This window comes from Phytophthora sojae, assembly GCF_000149755.1.
Source record: "Phytophthora sojae unplaced genomic scaffold PHYSOscaffold_5, whole genome shotgun sequence".
NCBI lineage: Eukaryota > Oomycota > Peronosporomycetes > Peronosporales > Peronosporaceae > Phytophthora > Phytophthora sojae.
This window is the reverse complement of record NW_009258119.1, coordinates 4,082,551-4,096,306: the sequence shown is the minus strand read 5'-3', so window position 1 is coordinate 4,096,306 and position 13,756 is coordinate 4,082,551. Positions and strand designations below refer to the sequence as shown.

Genomic DNA, 13,756 nt, shown 5'->3' with positions numbered 1-13,756 from the left:
ACCGAGCTGGCAGACATGTTGCAGCGGTGGCTAGCGCCCCTGTGAGCCTTTCATTTTGCTTCTTGCATGGGTCGCGGCAAAGCCCTCAGCATCATCAGGCTTCACAGCGGCGGCGTCTCTCTTCACGACATCACAAGAAGGACGGGTCGAGCACGTACCTTTGTGCGTAAGGCTATCAAGACAGAACCAGGGCTGCTCCCAAACAGCGTCAGCCCCTCCCCAAGACCAGGAAGGCGGCCGGCACTCACCGAGAGGGAGGCCCGGCTGCTAGTGCGCAAGGCGGCGACAGGCGACCGCTTCGCAGCGAAGCTCAAGACGGAGCTCGGCCCCAAGGCGTCCATGCGCACGGTTTAACGGCTGCTGCATCATCTGGACCATCTGGTGTACACCATGATGAACCGCACGCTGCCTCTCACTGCGGCTCACAAGTCAGCACGGATGGAAGGTACACATACTTAACCCAGGTAAAGTCTTTTTTTGTTATACTTCGTGATGCTAACTCTTGTTATACATAGGAATATGGAAATATACTGTATTTTCAGATAAAAAAGTTTAATTTTGGACGGCCCGGACGGATCCAAATACGACTGGCGCTACATGAGGCTGCCCGCACAGTCATTCGTGCGGCGCCAGAATGGCGGAGGATGAGACTATTGTTAAAATTGTTGTTTTGTACAAACAAAAAGGATATTTGTTATTATACAAATGTAGACCTTTCGTCCTTTCTATACATATTCTCCAAGTAATACCTATAAACTGTAATGCCATATGATTAGCGATAGGCTTTGCATTTTACTATTGTGGAGTAAGGAGTCCCGTTATCGATACGATACATTGCGTTATTCATAGAAGCAGGCAACACTGCATCGATCATGGGTACTGTAGAAGAGGATGGGATTCTATCCTGCGCCGATGGTTATGGCAAGCATGCGTCAGCGTTCAACATGCACTAAACAGCTATATATGCACACATGAATGGAGGCACCACAATTGACTTTGTGGGCGCTTAAACGGTCGAAGTAAGGAGTATGTAACGATGTTTTGCTTTTACTAAGTTGACGTTGTTTAATAGATATATCGGGCCACCCGATTTGCCAAAACGGATGTAGGAAGCCACCACTTGGCGGATGCAAGGTGCTGATTCTTGACAGGTTGGAGACCTACGAGATAGCGTCGGTTCTGTACGCGGTGCAGCAAGAATGGTGCGGGCAGGTCGAGATGGTGCATCTCGGAGTAGCTGGCATATGCCAATATATGGACATCTAACTGGCGTAGGTATTACAATTTTAGATATACTGCCATTGTCATTTACTTAAGGTGTGCTACGTTTTTAAGGAATGCGTACCTGCAGTATCGTCTCAATCACCCATTCCCGACAACCGGACGGATAAGTATCTGACCTACACCAAAACGCTTGACGGGTAATCTGCCCGATAAAGAGTATACAAGCTTACCCCATTCAATAAACGCCAAGCCAAACAGGTATACACACCCAGCGTTCGTCAGACAAATATTCAGCCGACCCGGGACTCGAACCCTCACCACCACGACAGCACAGCCACCACTGGCCATTGTACCAGCATTGACTTCCTCGACCTTGACTGTCCGGCTGGGGTCTCGAGAGTCGGCCTCGACCCGAACGAAGATATAAACCCGGTGCTACACGACGCGTTCAAGCACGCTCCGCCACAAGATCGTCACCGAGCGAGTCAGACTACGCTCATACGCTGTGTCAAACGTTTTATTGTAGGTCGTGAACTTATCCCTCAACATTGGAGGAAGACACAAACGAGATTCGTTGGCATCCGCAACGTTGGAAAATGGTACATGGTATTTTGTTGAACGAAACCAAAAACCGTTATTCTAAAATTGGAAGACATCGGTGACGACGGCCACCGCGATCAACTTATAGGGACTTTCTACCACTGTCACCACACACATGGCTAGATAGCGTCGCTTGGATGTACCATTGCGCCCCTCAGCCCCAGCAACCAGCGTTATCAGCCCCCGCACAAAATACGAATCAAATCAGCGATGGCGACCGCCGCCATCAACTTATAGGGACTTTCTACCACTGTCACCACACCCATGGCTAGATAGCGTCGCTTGGATGTACCATTGCGCCCCTCAGCCCCAGGAACCAGCGTTATCAGCCCCCGCACAAAATACGAATCAAATCAGCGATGGCGACCGCCGCCATCAACTTATAGGGACTTTCTACCACTGGAGCTCTTCCAAAAACCGCACAGAACCTGAAATTGCTACTGTCACATTTCGCACGCAAATGCAAACACAAATCGATCACAAAATGTAAAGACGGCAACTGTCGCCGCACATTGCGACGTGCTTCGCACTTTTCGTACCACTAAACCGGTACCACGTCGATGGCTGGTTGGCAAGCCGACTGCCAGTCACAGGTTGCGCAGTTTACGACTCCTTCGCGTCGCCACTTCTTTTGCATCACCTTCAGCTCTATCGCATGACCCGCCGCCAGACTACAGGCCGAGGGGCTTCACCACGCCACAAGTGGATCGTACATTATCTTTAAGTGAGTGCTGCTGTATGGTTAATGCTGAAACCTATATTTTGCTGTGCTTGACAGGTTTGCTGGCGTTCGTTGAGCAGTTCCTGCCTCTTGGGTCTACACAATGGGATGAATTGCAGTATGCGTACAACAGGAACCTGCCAGCAGAGTGGCCCCAACGCGATGTCGAGTCCCTTCGCCGCAAATTCTTTGCTCTTAAAAACGCGAGAAAGCAGGTAAATAATAATGGTTTGGCATGCTTATGCAGTTGGTGTATATACTAACGGTTCGCGCCACTGCTGTAGGTGACCCCACCTGTCCTTCTGAAGTCCGACGGGCTAAGGCCATCTACCGGGACATTGAGGGCAAGTGCAGCACTCGAAGACGACGCTACCGATGGTGATGCTGCGGGGAAGATCTCCGCGGTTTGTAGTGATGTGTCTACGAGCTGCACCAGCACGACGAGCGAGGCTGAGAGCGATGTGTGCACTACGGAGGGGTCTCGGCGGCACCAATGGCAGCAGCCCCGGATGCTGCAACGCGAAGCATCTCCACCATAGAAGTCCGAGGCGCAGACAGTGAAGTAGCGAGCATGCTTGCTGTTGGGCTGAGCCATACCCCTTCAAAAGGTAACTTTATGATGTAAAACTAATTTATTTCGACGTTGACTGTTAACCCGATTTTTTTAACTTGTAATGTATGCAGGGCCAGCTTGACCCGGGTGGCAACGCTGTGCCGGTAAATGGATCGGATTCTTCCCGTACTGGTGATTTGGGAGCATAGCCTGAGCTGGATGATGAAGCTGCCTCCTCGCTGCATTCTGCATCTGTACCAGACCTGCCGGTCACGGTCCCTAATTCTGATGGCGCGATAGCTGATCCCGCACTCTCGACGGCCGTCACGAGCGACAAGACCGTTAATACTACGCCCGCTTCGGCGCATGTGAACTCATCGCCTCGCCCTCAACTTCCTCGCAGCGGTTCAAGCTCAAAAAAGCGAACCTGTGACAACGTGGCCTCTACTGCTCATGCGACCGGTATCCTTCGGGTCGAAGGAAATATCGTGGCTTCAGTCAAGAAAAAGCCGAGGGCTTGTGTACGCAAAATGTCATCCGCACACTATTACTTCGGATGAAGTCCGTCAGCTAGGTTAACTTACACGTAACCTGTAGTGAGAAAGCTAACACGGAAACCATGCTATACTTCTGACGTTTTGATAGGCTTATCTATTAACATTACTAATAAGTAATTCATCAGCAGTGTTACGAAGGTATAAGTTGCAGAAGTGTAGCATAAGTGCATCCTGCCGAAGTGTTACATATTTGTACATTGCAGAAGTGTAACACTTCTGCAAGGTGCATTTCTGTTACACTTGTGCAACAGCAGGGCGCACCATCAGCACAACGAGATCTGGAAATTGGCAAGCACTCAATCCCTCTTATTATTTGCCGGTAGTCTACAGTAAACTTCGACTCGGATGCCTATTTATTGTAGAGCTATGATCGTCGGCAACGGTATCATTTCCCCAGAGCGTTGCCGACGATTTTGGTACATGTACCTATTACGAATGACCCAAATGTGCGTTTGTCACAACCGGCTGTTTCCCAAATGTCGACTCTATTACGAGGGCCCTCCCGATGAGGGCTCTCCTTAGCGGATCCCCGCGGAACGAAGTGCGCTCAAGCCTAGGATGGGCCCTTCAGGCCTATATCGACTGTAACTTGGAGGTTACGAGCGAGGTTTTGGAGTATATTGCCGCGCAGGGCATTGTCTTAAGCACCACTGGAATGCACCTACCTCGTGCTTTGAGCTGCTTGTGAGCTGGTGCAGACCTTTTCACTTTGATGGTGAAATTGTTAGGGTTGGTTGTTGCCAGCAAATTGAAGTTACGACGTCATTTTTATCTTTAAGTTTCTTATAATTTAATATAGAGCATATCTAGAGCACATCCACACCGAATATAATCATTCCAAGCTTTGACGTAAGCTCAGACAAGCGCAGAAACGCCCGTTCATAGTGTCCCAAGAGTCATCGATAGATTTTAACCCGCAAATTCTAAACAATTCGGGTGGATATTTAACAATCCATTGCTACGCTTGATTTGGTTTTGATTGATGCACAACAAGAATTAAACGCAAAAATGTGGGCTACTCTTACTACTACTCCAATCGCAGCGTCGACACGGTTCATAAACCGCCTCGATTTCTTGAAAACGGTGTCCTTCGATGAACTTGCTCTACGCAACTACTTTCGCTGCCTTAAAATCGCCACTGCCCTCCGAGTAACCACGGAAAGGTCCACCGAATCCTCGCCGATATTTCGCCCGCCATAGCACGAAAGCTGCAATGATGGATGACTGCGAGGTGATCAAGATGTACGCAGAAGACTCACTAGCTTCCTTGTCAAGAACGTGTCGCCACAACACCGCGCCTCCCTACTCACTTCCATAAAAACATGCAGTTGGGAGCCCCCTGTCGGGAAATAATGAAGACCGTGAAATACCACAATAAGTCGCTGGCCACGACGGCAGAAGGCATTTTTTAGTGTCAGCTCCACCCCAGGTAAACGCAAGTCATTCCTGAAAAATTGCAGCAAAACTCCCGCCGCAACTACCACGAGCGAAGTCACCTCGAGTCAACTTCTCCAACGCTGTGCGTGGCAAGTGCAACCACCGTGGATACCCAACAAGGCACTACGACTACCGGATCGCTCGACAAGTGCCCGTGGTGCACGCATGACTTGCAAGGATTTCCACTGCAGTCCCAGAGTTTGTAGAGGGAAAATCGCCACCAGAGGCTGCTGGAGTCCCGCAATCACGGATTCGAGCATCGTGAATTAAGGGCATCGTCACAGCTAAGTCGCGACCAATTCAAACCAAGTCCCACACATATCTTCTTTTTTAATTTATGAGGGGGGGGGGGGTGTAGTACAAAACGGTCCTCAAAATGTTGCGTGACACATGGGGCAGTCAGGAAGTTCAGCTTCTGCACCTGTTGTGTGTAGTTGCGGGCGGAGGCAACGCGGCCAAGATAGCAGAACGCTTTAGCAACACGCACCGGTACGTCGGCCGCCGCATATGGAGAACGCTATTAAGATTCGTCGGTGGAGGGGAGAACATAGCGTCACTTTTCGCGCCAAGTGGACGCCGGAGACGGAGTCGGGCTTTACTGACTTGCGGTTAGATGGCTTAACTTCTATTGACATTTCAAAAACAATGTCGTAACCCCTGTCGGAGAATCTGACGTGACGAATACATACTCGCTCGTCGGAGCAGTGGACATGATTGGGCCCACAATCTAGGTGTAAAACATGTTACCAAAATAAACAATACTGTGCGTAGGCAGTGTCACAGCTCGATGGCTAGATTGGGACTATTGCTAATGGCGGTTGTGGAGGGAACCACGGAGTACCTGGGTATGACTGCGGTGGCGAGGGGAACCACAGAGTACTTTGGTACGGCTGCGGTACAGAGAACCACGGGTTAAATGGGTACTGCTGTGTTGGCGGCGGATACCAGGGAGTCACTTGGTACTGCTGCAGTGGCGGATGAAACCATGAAGCACCTTGATGCAGAGCTTGCTGCAGCATTTACTGGTCTTGTTGGTTGCAGCGTTCCCGCGTGCGCGGCTCGTTTCGCCGCGCAGTGCCTTCCTTGGCCATCTTCTTCTTCGTCTTCGAGATAAGTGATGTACCCGCATGCATGCCCGTAGTGATTATAAGCATATACGGATGGACCGTGAGCGATACCACAGTTTGGATGCCTGCGCTGGGGACCAACCAAAACATTTTCACTATGCCTAAGATCCGTGAGCGATTCGTGTTGGTACTGGCGAGCTGCTCACATCACACATCGGTGGGGCTGGGGGCAACGTCTGCATACATGGTTTGCCGCTTACCAACACGGACGTGATGCTCAGTAGCCAAGGGTTGTTGGTAAGCAGAATCGGTAGCGCCCCGCGGCTAGTCTCGGACCGGGGTCACTGAGCGCCAGGTAGGCAAGGCCGTCCGTGTTCACTTGCTAGTCACGACCAGGCCACAGTGTCGCCGTGCTCATCAGCACCATCGTTCGCATCGTGCTGCTCGCAGTACACGTCGGCGGAGCCAGAGAACTATTGCTCGGGCCCACTAGACGGTGCAGATAATGGAGTTGGTTCCACTTGCTTCTGGGGAGGCAGCGGGGACTTAAGCTTATTTGTAGAGCCGGGGTGTTTTGGTTTCTACTTCGTCAGTCGTATCTTCTTATGTACGTTAGCCTCCGTTCGACGCGGCAGTTGATTATAGGTCACGGCAAGATCTCTTCTGTTGTTCAGGTGACATTGAATGATTTCCTTTTCGCCCTATGTCCACTCATTCAGGTCTTGATTCTGTTTAGACCCAGAAGAGGACGTATTGTGCTGCCGAGCCATAGCCTCCGTGAATCTTTGCTGACGTCAGAGCTGTGGTGCTCATTGTTATAAAAGGAATAGCTTGAGGTGGGTTGAGGATGCTGCTCACGGTTGTGCTGTCAGCAGAGGAGGAGCAGAAAAATGCTGGTCAACAAGAGTTGCAGGGTTTGAGATTTTGTCTAGCTTTTGCCACAATGCCTACAGTTAGCTGCAATTGCCCACCGCACACGCCATTGAGCGCTAGCACGTAGTACGCTACTGTGTAATACTCTGGGGCTTGCACCACAAACGCTCTCGCAGCTTACAGTGTTAGACATTGAAAACCGCGAAAGAGTCTCCCGTTGATTCAGTCGGGAGTGCCATGTCCAGGACCGCCATATCCTATCTACCGTATCCTCTGCCGCGACACCACCCGAAAGCCACCATTTGGCTACTGGGTAGTCACCATGCATATGTCACTGAAAACGCGCCCTCTCACCTTCAAGTCTCCGTCGCGTCGGTCAGTCAGTTAACGTGGTCGACTTACGAGCAACCGGTTGTAACTATTCCATGCTTGATGGTATGACAAGGTATGAATATAAGAAGCAATAATAGCGTGCTGTGCGTTTTCCCTGTTGAATGTGTCGCAAAAGACCGAACTGGCGCCGTTCCTTGAGATATGTCACGGCTAGGAGGCGTAGCTCAAGAAATCACTCATCCATCGTAAAGAAAAGATATCATAGCACTGGAAAGCACGTGGCCGCATGCGTTGATTTTCAAGCTGATGAACAAAAGAAGAGGCAAAACGAATAGATCAACGTTATCAATCAAGGATACAAGGTGATCGAACAAAGATGGCCGCCGATGTCCCGTTCCGTGATGCCGTTGAATCCGAGTGTGTGGGAGACACGGTTACTCATATTTGCCGGTAGTGTTGCTTTCGATGATTCGGCATTGAGCATGTCAGATGTAAAGCGACTAGTGAACGACCAATATAGTCCGTGCCGGACGAAGAACTGGGGTCTAGTGTTTGGCATGCTGTCGGAATAGTTTAATGGTGACATCGCTGTCACCACTCTGGTTATTTTGTGACGAAGGATGTATTTCGCATGAACTTCACGAGCGTTGGATTACCGTCTTACTATTGCTCTCAGGAATCACTAGGACGTATGTAAAGTTTGCAATGCGGAACCTAAGCGCCCTTCTGAGCCCGACTCCTTGATCTTTCATATAAAATTGCAAGTTGGCTACCCCTCACCTTTCACACCAAGGGCACTAGGTCGCCAACACTCCAACAACAGCTTCATGCGGGGATTTACTCGAATTAACCCTGAACAACAAGTTATACTACAAATAATTATCCAAGAAGGAGTTTTGCGGATTGTGAGACCTTGCGGCTGTTGCATACACTGCATAATAATTGAACTCTAGTGATTTATACTGAGACGAAATATGCACTTAACATGAAGCGTGGTGTGGAGACATATGGGGATCTTGGGTGGGAGACGGACCAACTAATTTGTTCCGACCACGGCTTTCAATATCCCCCGTCCCCCAATACACTCTACAATTTGCCAGCCAACATGCACACATCGAAGTAGACAAACCGACATGACCTAGACACCTTCATATCACTTAAACCGCTTTAAGCTATCAGAACGAGCCTCACAGACGCTTTGTGATGAAATTTACTCAGATCATAATAAAATGTCATTTTTTATTAGAATTAGCATAAAAATAACATCGCATTCAGATCAAGATCATATATTGATTGATATGAAAAGCGAAAAAGATAATATGCATGGTACCCAATTCTCTTCACACCAACGTACATAAGGTATTTAGCACCCATTATTGACTCCACGAGTTACATAGTGGTCATTTTATATCTAGCTCGTTACTTTACTTACGTAGGTTAACGTTGCTTATACAGGCCTCAACCTTTGAAAAAAATAGTGGTCATTTTATCATCACATCGGATGCGCTGAGCAGGACTTAACAAATTGTCAACCACTATCGAAATTGATTGCAGGATGGGGACTGACCTTAAACTCGAGCTTGTCGCTGATCTTGAACGTCACCTCTACGACACCCTACTCATGATTTGCTTGACTATCGCGTCGAGAGGCTTAGTTGTCAAGTCGATGGTTCTCAATATCATTAGTAGCTAAGCTTCATCACGAGTGATGTAGAACCATCTTTAGGGTGGTGCCATACGAGAGGCTATACACGGGACCGATCACAGCTCGAACGCTGTCCTTGTATATCTTGCGATTGATGGGCATGCTCTCGATGTTATTAAGGTAGGCTCGCGGATTGAGCCCCGATCGCAGAGTGGCGGCAGGCTCCGCCTGTCTGCGGGTCGAGTACTCTTGTAACTGAAAGTAAAACCTCTCAAGCATGTTAATATTGGTATTTAGCAAGTATGAGAAAGATCACCAGCTGCGGGCTAGATAGTTCAGGCAGAGAGCTGCCTGCCAACCATGAATAGTGCGATGACGACACGAGACCGAGGTGTGAGGAGTCAAGGGCGCCGTTTTAAGATGAGCTCACTTCCTCTTTTGCCTGCAGGCCCTGAGGAGGGATCTAGAGTACTAGGCATAGGAATACATGATAACCAAACGAGTAATACATTGAAGTGGGTTACCTACTCTGTGTACACTGTTCATTTAAATACACGGTGACACGGGGCTTGGATCCGATGGTGAGTTCGGAAGTGAGATACTCAAGTGATGGACTTAATGCGGGTATGCGTTTAGGGCTAGGCTTATCAAGGGACATTCATAATCGCATAACAGTTATGGATGCGTTTTATCCCTGCTGATGCTTATCATACGATCATTCGAAGTCTATAGTCGGTACGATGATGTCCATCGGATGTTAGGTGTATAGTAATGCGGGAAAATAAAATGATGTTAGTACCAGCAGCCTGAGTATTCGTGATAAGCTGAAGTTCAGACTAGAATGAGATGAAATCAATACCATGGCAGTTTTATGAAGATGCGAAAACACCTGATTTTAATCATAAGCTCAGAATAAGTTTAACCACATGTCGTTTCGAGGATGACGAGCCATACGCATCCTGTATACTTTTTTTTTAAATTCTGATACTATAATGAGCGTATAAGAAGATAAGGACATACTCGTCTGATCATTAACGAAAACATAAAGATAAGATCAATGCTTCTAAAGGTGAAAATATCTGAAAACTTCTCAGACCCACATTGCTACTACGCCAAGTCCGCCTCCTTAAAGTGCCTACATGTGGCTAGCTATTTTTCTAACTGCTCAATCAATCTACTTACTTTTTAATCTACTCTTGCCTAATTAATTGCGAGAGGTACGATACTCCGTCAAGTAGATGGCAGCTCTGGGCAGGGAGTATTGCGCTATACAGGGCAAGCCTGCGACCGGTGCTGCGAACTGCGGAAGGATAGGAATCGAGGGTACGAGATATGCAATAGGATCTGTCTCACGGTGTAGGGACCAAGCAATTGGGGTAATCTTTGCCATCGCACGTCTTTCGACGTGGTTGAGCATACCCGATGAGGAGAATGTGCATTGGCACTGCGTATCGTGACTGATAACCCATTGGCAGCGGCAAGTCGAGCTTGGACACAGCATGAATCAAGTGCAAGCCCTCCAGATATAGCCGACAACCACGTGACGCAAGCAAATACGCTCCTGCGGTGCAGGATCCTTCAGAGATGACACCACCGATTCATCGGGACAACCTACACTACTAGACCAGCGCTGGCCGAAGCCGAAGTCACAGACGACTGGCTGGTCTGCTAAGATGCTTTGCTCGAACTACTATGGTGCCCGGGATATGGGGCTGCATGATCTCGGACTTCATGTCCGCGTACTACAGCCGTCGCAAAATTGCCTTGAACGGGAAATTCTAGGCGATGTCAGCCGGTTGGTAAACCGACGTTGCCTTTGAAGGCATCCCCAGTAGCAGTACCTTGATCGTGGTCGCGTACCGCCGCACTTGTTCCGTCTGGTGCCCATTGAAATCATCCCACAGAAGTAGGATGGACTCAAAGGGTCCTGGGCGGTGACCAAAGTGGCGTCGAAGAAATTCACCGGAAAATTCTTGATTCCACTACCCTACAAAAACCACAATACAGTTATAATTAAATTAACAAATTATTTTATACAATAAAACCCCTTCCACGTTACTTGTTTTTGTTGCCGAGGACGGCAAGGTCATAATGGGGCAGACGTCTTGCCAAATATGGACCGTAAATCCGTTTCTGTCCTGCAAATTCTTTTCTTGAGACTTCTCAACAGTGGATGGCCTCGCTTTCATAACTACGAAGTCCTGAGTATTACACACGTTTATAACGCTGACCAGACCGGTAACAGTTGTAAATGCTATTTAATTACTATTTAACCAAATATAGTCCATTTTCAAGCCGCGTTTTTCGAGTACGTAGCCGAGAAAATTATATCGAAAAAGGGCGAGCAAACGGTGTGGGTTCGCTGCAGCGGTGCTTCGAATGAGCGCGTAACATTGATGCTTTTAGGCGACAGCGATAGAAACAAGTATACAGCGAATACGAGAACTCAGCTGCAATAAACCGCTAAGTAGGGAGGATACACATGTACTTGGCGAGTAGGTACGCGCAGACTGTAGCCATGACGGCGCTTGAAGCCAAGGACCCACTTGTCGGAGGCTTTGAAGTCTTTAATGCCAGCGGCCTTTGCCACCTCACGCGCTTTCACCTCCAGCATGCTAGGCGAGACAGGAACCGCATCTTCCCTCAAATCGTTCACGCACACCACAATCTCCTCCAGCGCCTTCCATAAAATAGTGACAACGCCTACCTGTGGTAGCTTTTCGTGGGCTCCCTTGTGCCCGCTGACAGCAGCTTCGAACTTCAGTCTCTCTTTACTCTAGCGCTAGATTTGGGTGCACTTTCTCTGGTAGCACTCAGGGGCAAGCGTTGGGTAGGAGTGCTTAACCGTCAATCACATCTTCTTCGCCGTAGCATCTAAATCGAGGACAGCAATCTTCTTCTCAACAGACTTGGCGTTCAGCTTGTACTGCTGGACTTGGCGGCCGACGCCTGCGCCACGCGGTCGCCTCTTTGGCTTTACGCGAGCTATTGGGAACTGGTGGCTAGACTTTTTTAAATATATGTTACTAATCTGAACTAATGACATGTATCGTTCAACATTCGTCTGACAGGTTTTGCCGTTCCGGTCGCTGATTGGCTAAGGTTTATCCCTCAAGTAGCGGTTCATCCGGTTTCCAAACCTCCATGGTTGACCATCTCAGTCCGGCGCTGTCACGCTAACCTACTAAGACCCGATCGGCAACGACGACAACACTGTGGATCCTATGAAGGTTTTGATCAAGACCTTCAGCTTTCGAGACACGGTGGAGGAGTGGCTAACCTGTCTCAAGACCTTCGAGAGAATTATTCGTCTCATGGGCTGGTCCAGGGAGGTCATACGGGGCTCCTGAACGCACGCCTCGTATTGCGTGATATCTCGACTTCCTCAGCGCCGCTGCTGCTAATGGTAAGGGAGCTACACCCCAGAACTTCAATATCGTCTTGAAGCAAATGGCGCGCTGCAAGACGCACGAGTCCATCCCATCGACCTGATTTGCAAAGACACGGGACGTCACTGTCACCGAGCACCACGCGACGATGCGCCACCTCTTAACGCTAATTACAACTCTGCGCGAGATTACTCGCGACGTGAGCAGCCCGAGGGCTTCGGCATTATTTGTTCTGTCCAAGGCCAACCAGACCGTTCGCTTGGGTTTTCAACTCGTGCCGTCTCAGCAAGCAACGGGTTGACCACCCCTGATCCATGCCCAAAATCAACAAGGTGTTTATCAGTATTCCGCGATTTGTCTTTGTGACAGTGTTGGGCCAGAATATGGGCTACTACGTAATTCATATCACGTATCGGGCCTCGCTGCTGACAGCCTTTATACTGCCGTTTGAGAAGTACCGCTGGTTACGGCTTTCCATGAAACTTTCAGCCGCCACGGATCACTTCCAAGCACGCATCACCCGCTTACTTAAAAATTTCCCATTAGTTCGCTGCTACCGGGATGAGGTCGTCATACCCAACGGCTGGAAGTCGTGCTGCAACGTCTCAAGGACGCTAGACTCACTATCAACGTATTGAACGGTAAGTTGGTTGCAAAGGAGGCTAACATTCTTGGGTACCGCCTTACGACCGAAGGAATTGCGCCATAGGCTGGGAAGGTCGCTGCTATCTAGCGGTAGAGGGGTCTGGCGAGCTATACAGAGCTCCGCCAGTTCAGTGGACTGGTGAACTACTGCCTTGATGTGTGGCCCCAACGTGCCCATCTCATGGCTCCATAGACTCGTCTCACGTCGAAACGCGTTCTCTGGACCTGGGCGGCTGAGCACAAAGCCACCTTCGGCAAGCTGAAAGTATCTAGACATCGCTCCACGTTGTTTCCATATCCTGACTACGACAGCCGTTCGAGATCTTTACGATGGATCGAACTATTCGCTTGGTGGAAACAGTGTCGCAGGTGGGCAAACCGCTAACATTTTACAGCCGCAAACTCGCGTCAGCTCAGAAGAACTACATAGAGATGGACCAGGACCTACTCAGTATCATGGATACACTGAAGGAGTTTCGCACGATGCTCCTTGGCCAAAGGATTACAGTTCACACCGACCACAAGAACCGGTTCTGTACGGACTTCTCCGCTGGTCATGCGTTGGCGCTTCATCATTGAAGAGTTCGCCCTCACAATCAAGTGCATCAAAGGCGCTGGCAACGCGGTAACTGATGCGCTGTCTTGACTGGCACAAGATGAAAACGATGGCACTGAGTGCAACGTGCTGAAGGAAGTGATGCACTCACCATTT

General features: G+C 49.2%; 5 protein-coding genes across 5 annotated transcripts; 3 read left to right on the top strand and 2 right to left on the bottom strand.

Moving 5' to 3' along the window:
* Positions 1-66: 66 nt before the first annotated feature.
* PHYSODRAFT_510324 (hypothetical protein) lies at positions 67-354 on the top strand (the record flags this gene model as incomplete). The annotated part of the gene is made up of 1 exon (XM_009531068.1): positions 67-354. The coding sequence occupies one exon, from the start codon at positions 67-69 to the stop codon at positions 352-354; it is 288 nt and encodes a 95-aa protein (XP_009529363.1).
* A 10,434-nt stretch (positions 355-10,788) lies between these two features.
* PHYSODRAFT_505597 (hypothetical protein) lies at positions 10,789-11,208 on the bottom strand (the record flags this gene model as incomplete). The annotated part of the gene is made up of 2 exons (XM_009531067.1): positions 10,789-10,992; positions 11,056-11,208. Coding segments are annotated over 2 exons (357 nt in total), but the record flags the coding sequence as incomplete, so codon positions are not given.
* A 248-nt stretch (positions 11,209-11,456) lies between these two features.
* On the bottom strand, positions 11,457-11,783 carry PHYSODRAFT_504889 (hypothetical protein; the record flags this gene model as incomplete). The annotated part of the gene is made up of 1 exon (XM_009531066.1): positions 11,457-11,783. A coding segment is annotated over one exon (327 nt), but the record flags the coding sequence as incomplete, so codon positions are not given.
* A 999-nt stretch (positions 11,784-12,782) lies between these two features.
* On the top strand, positions 12,783-13,037 carry PHYSODRAFT_507756 (hypothetical protein; the record flags this gene model as incomplete). The annotated part of the gene is made up of 1 exon (XM_009531065.1): positions 12,783-13,037. The coding sequence occupies one exon, from the start codon at positions 12,783-12,785 to the stop codon at positions 13,035-13,037; it is 255 nt and encodes an 84-aa protein (XP_009529360.1).
* A 200-nt stretch (positions 13,038-13,237) lies between these two features.
* On the top strand, positions 13,238-13,429 carry PHYSODRAFT_509636 (hypothetical protein; the record flags this gene model as incomplete). The annotated part of the gene is made up of 1 exon (XM_009531064.1): positions 13,238-13,429. A coding segment is annotated over one exon (192 nt), but the record flags the coding sequence as incomplete, so codon positions are not given.
* Between the last annotated feature and the right edge of the window lie 327 nt (positions 13,430-13,756).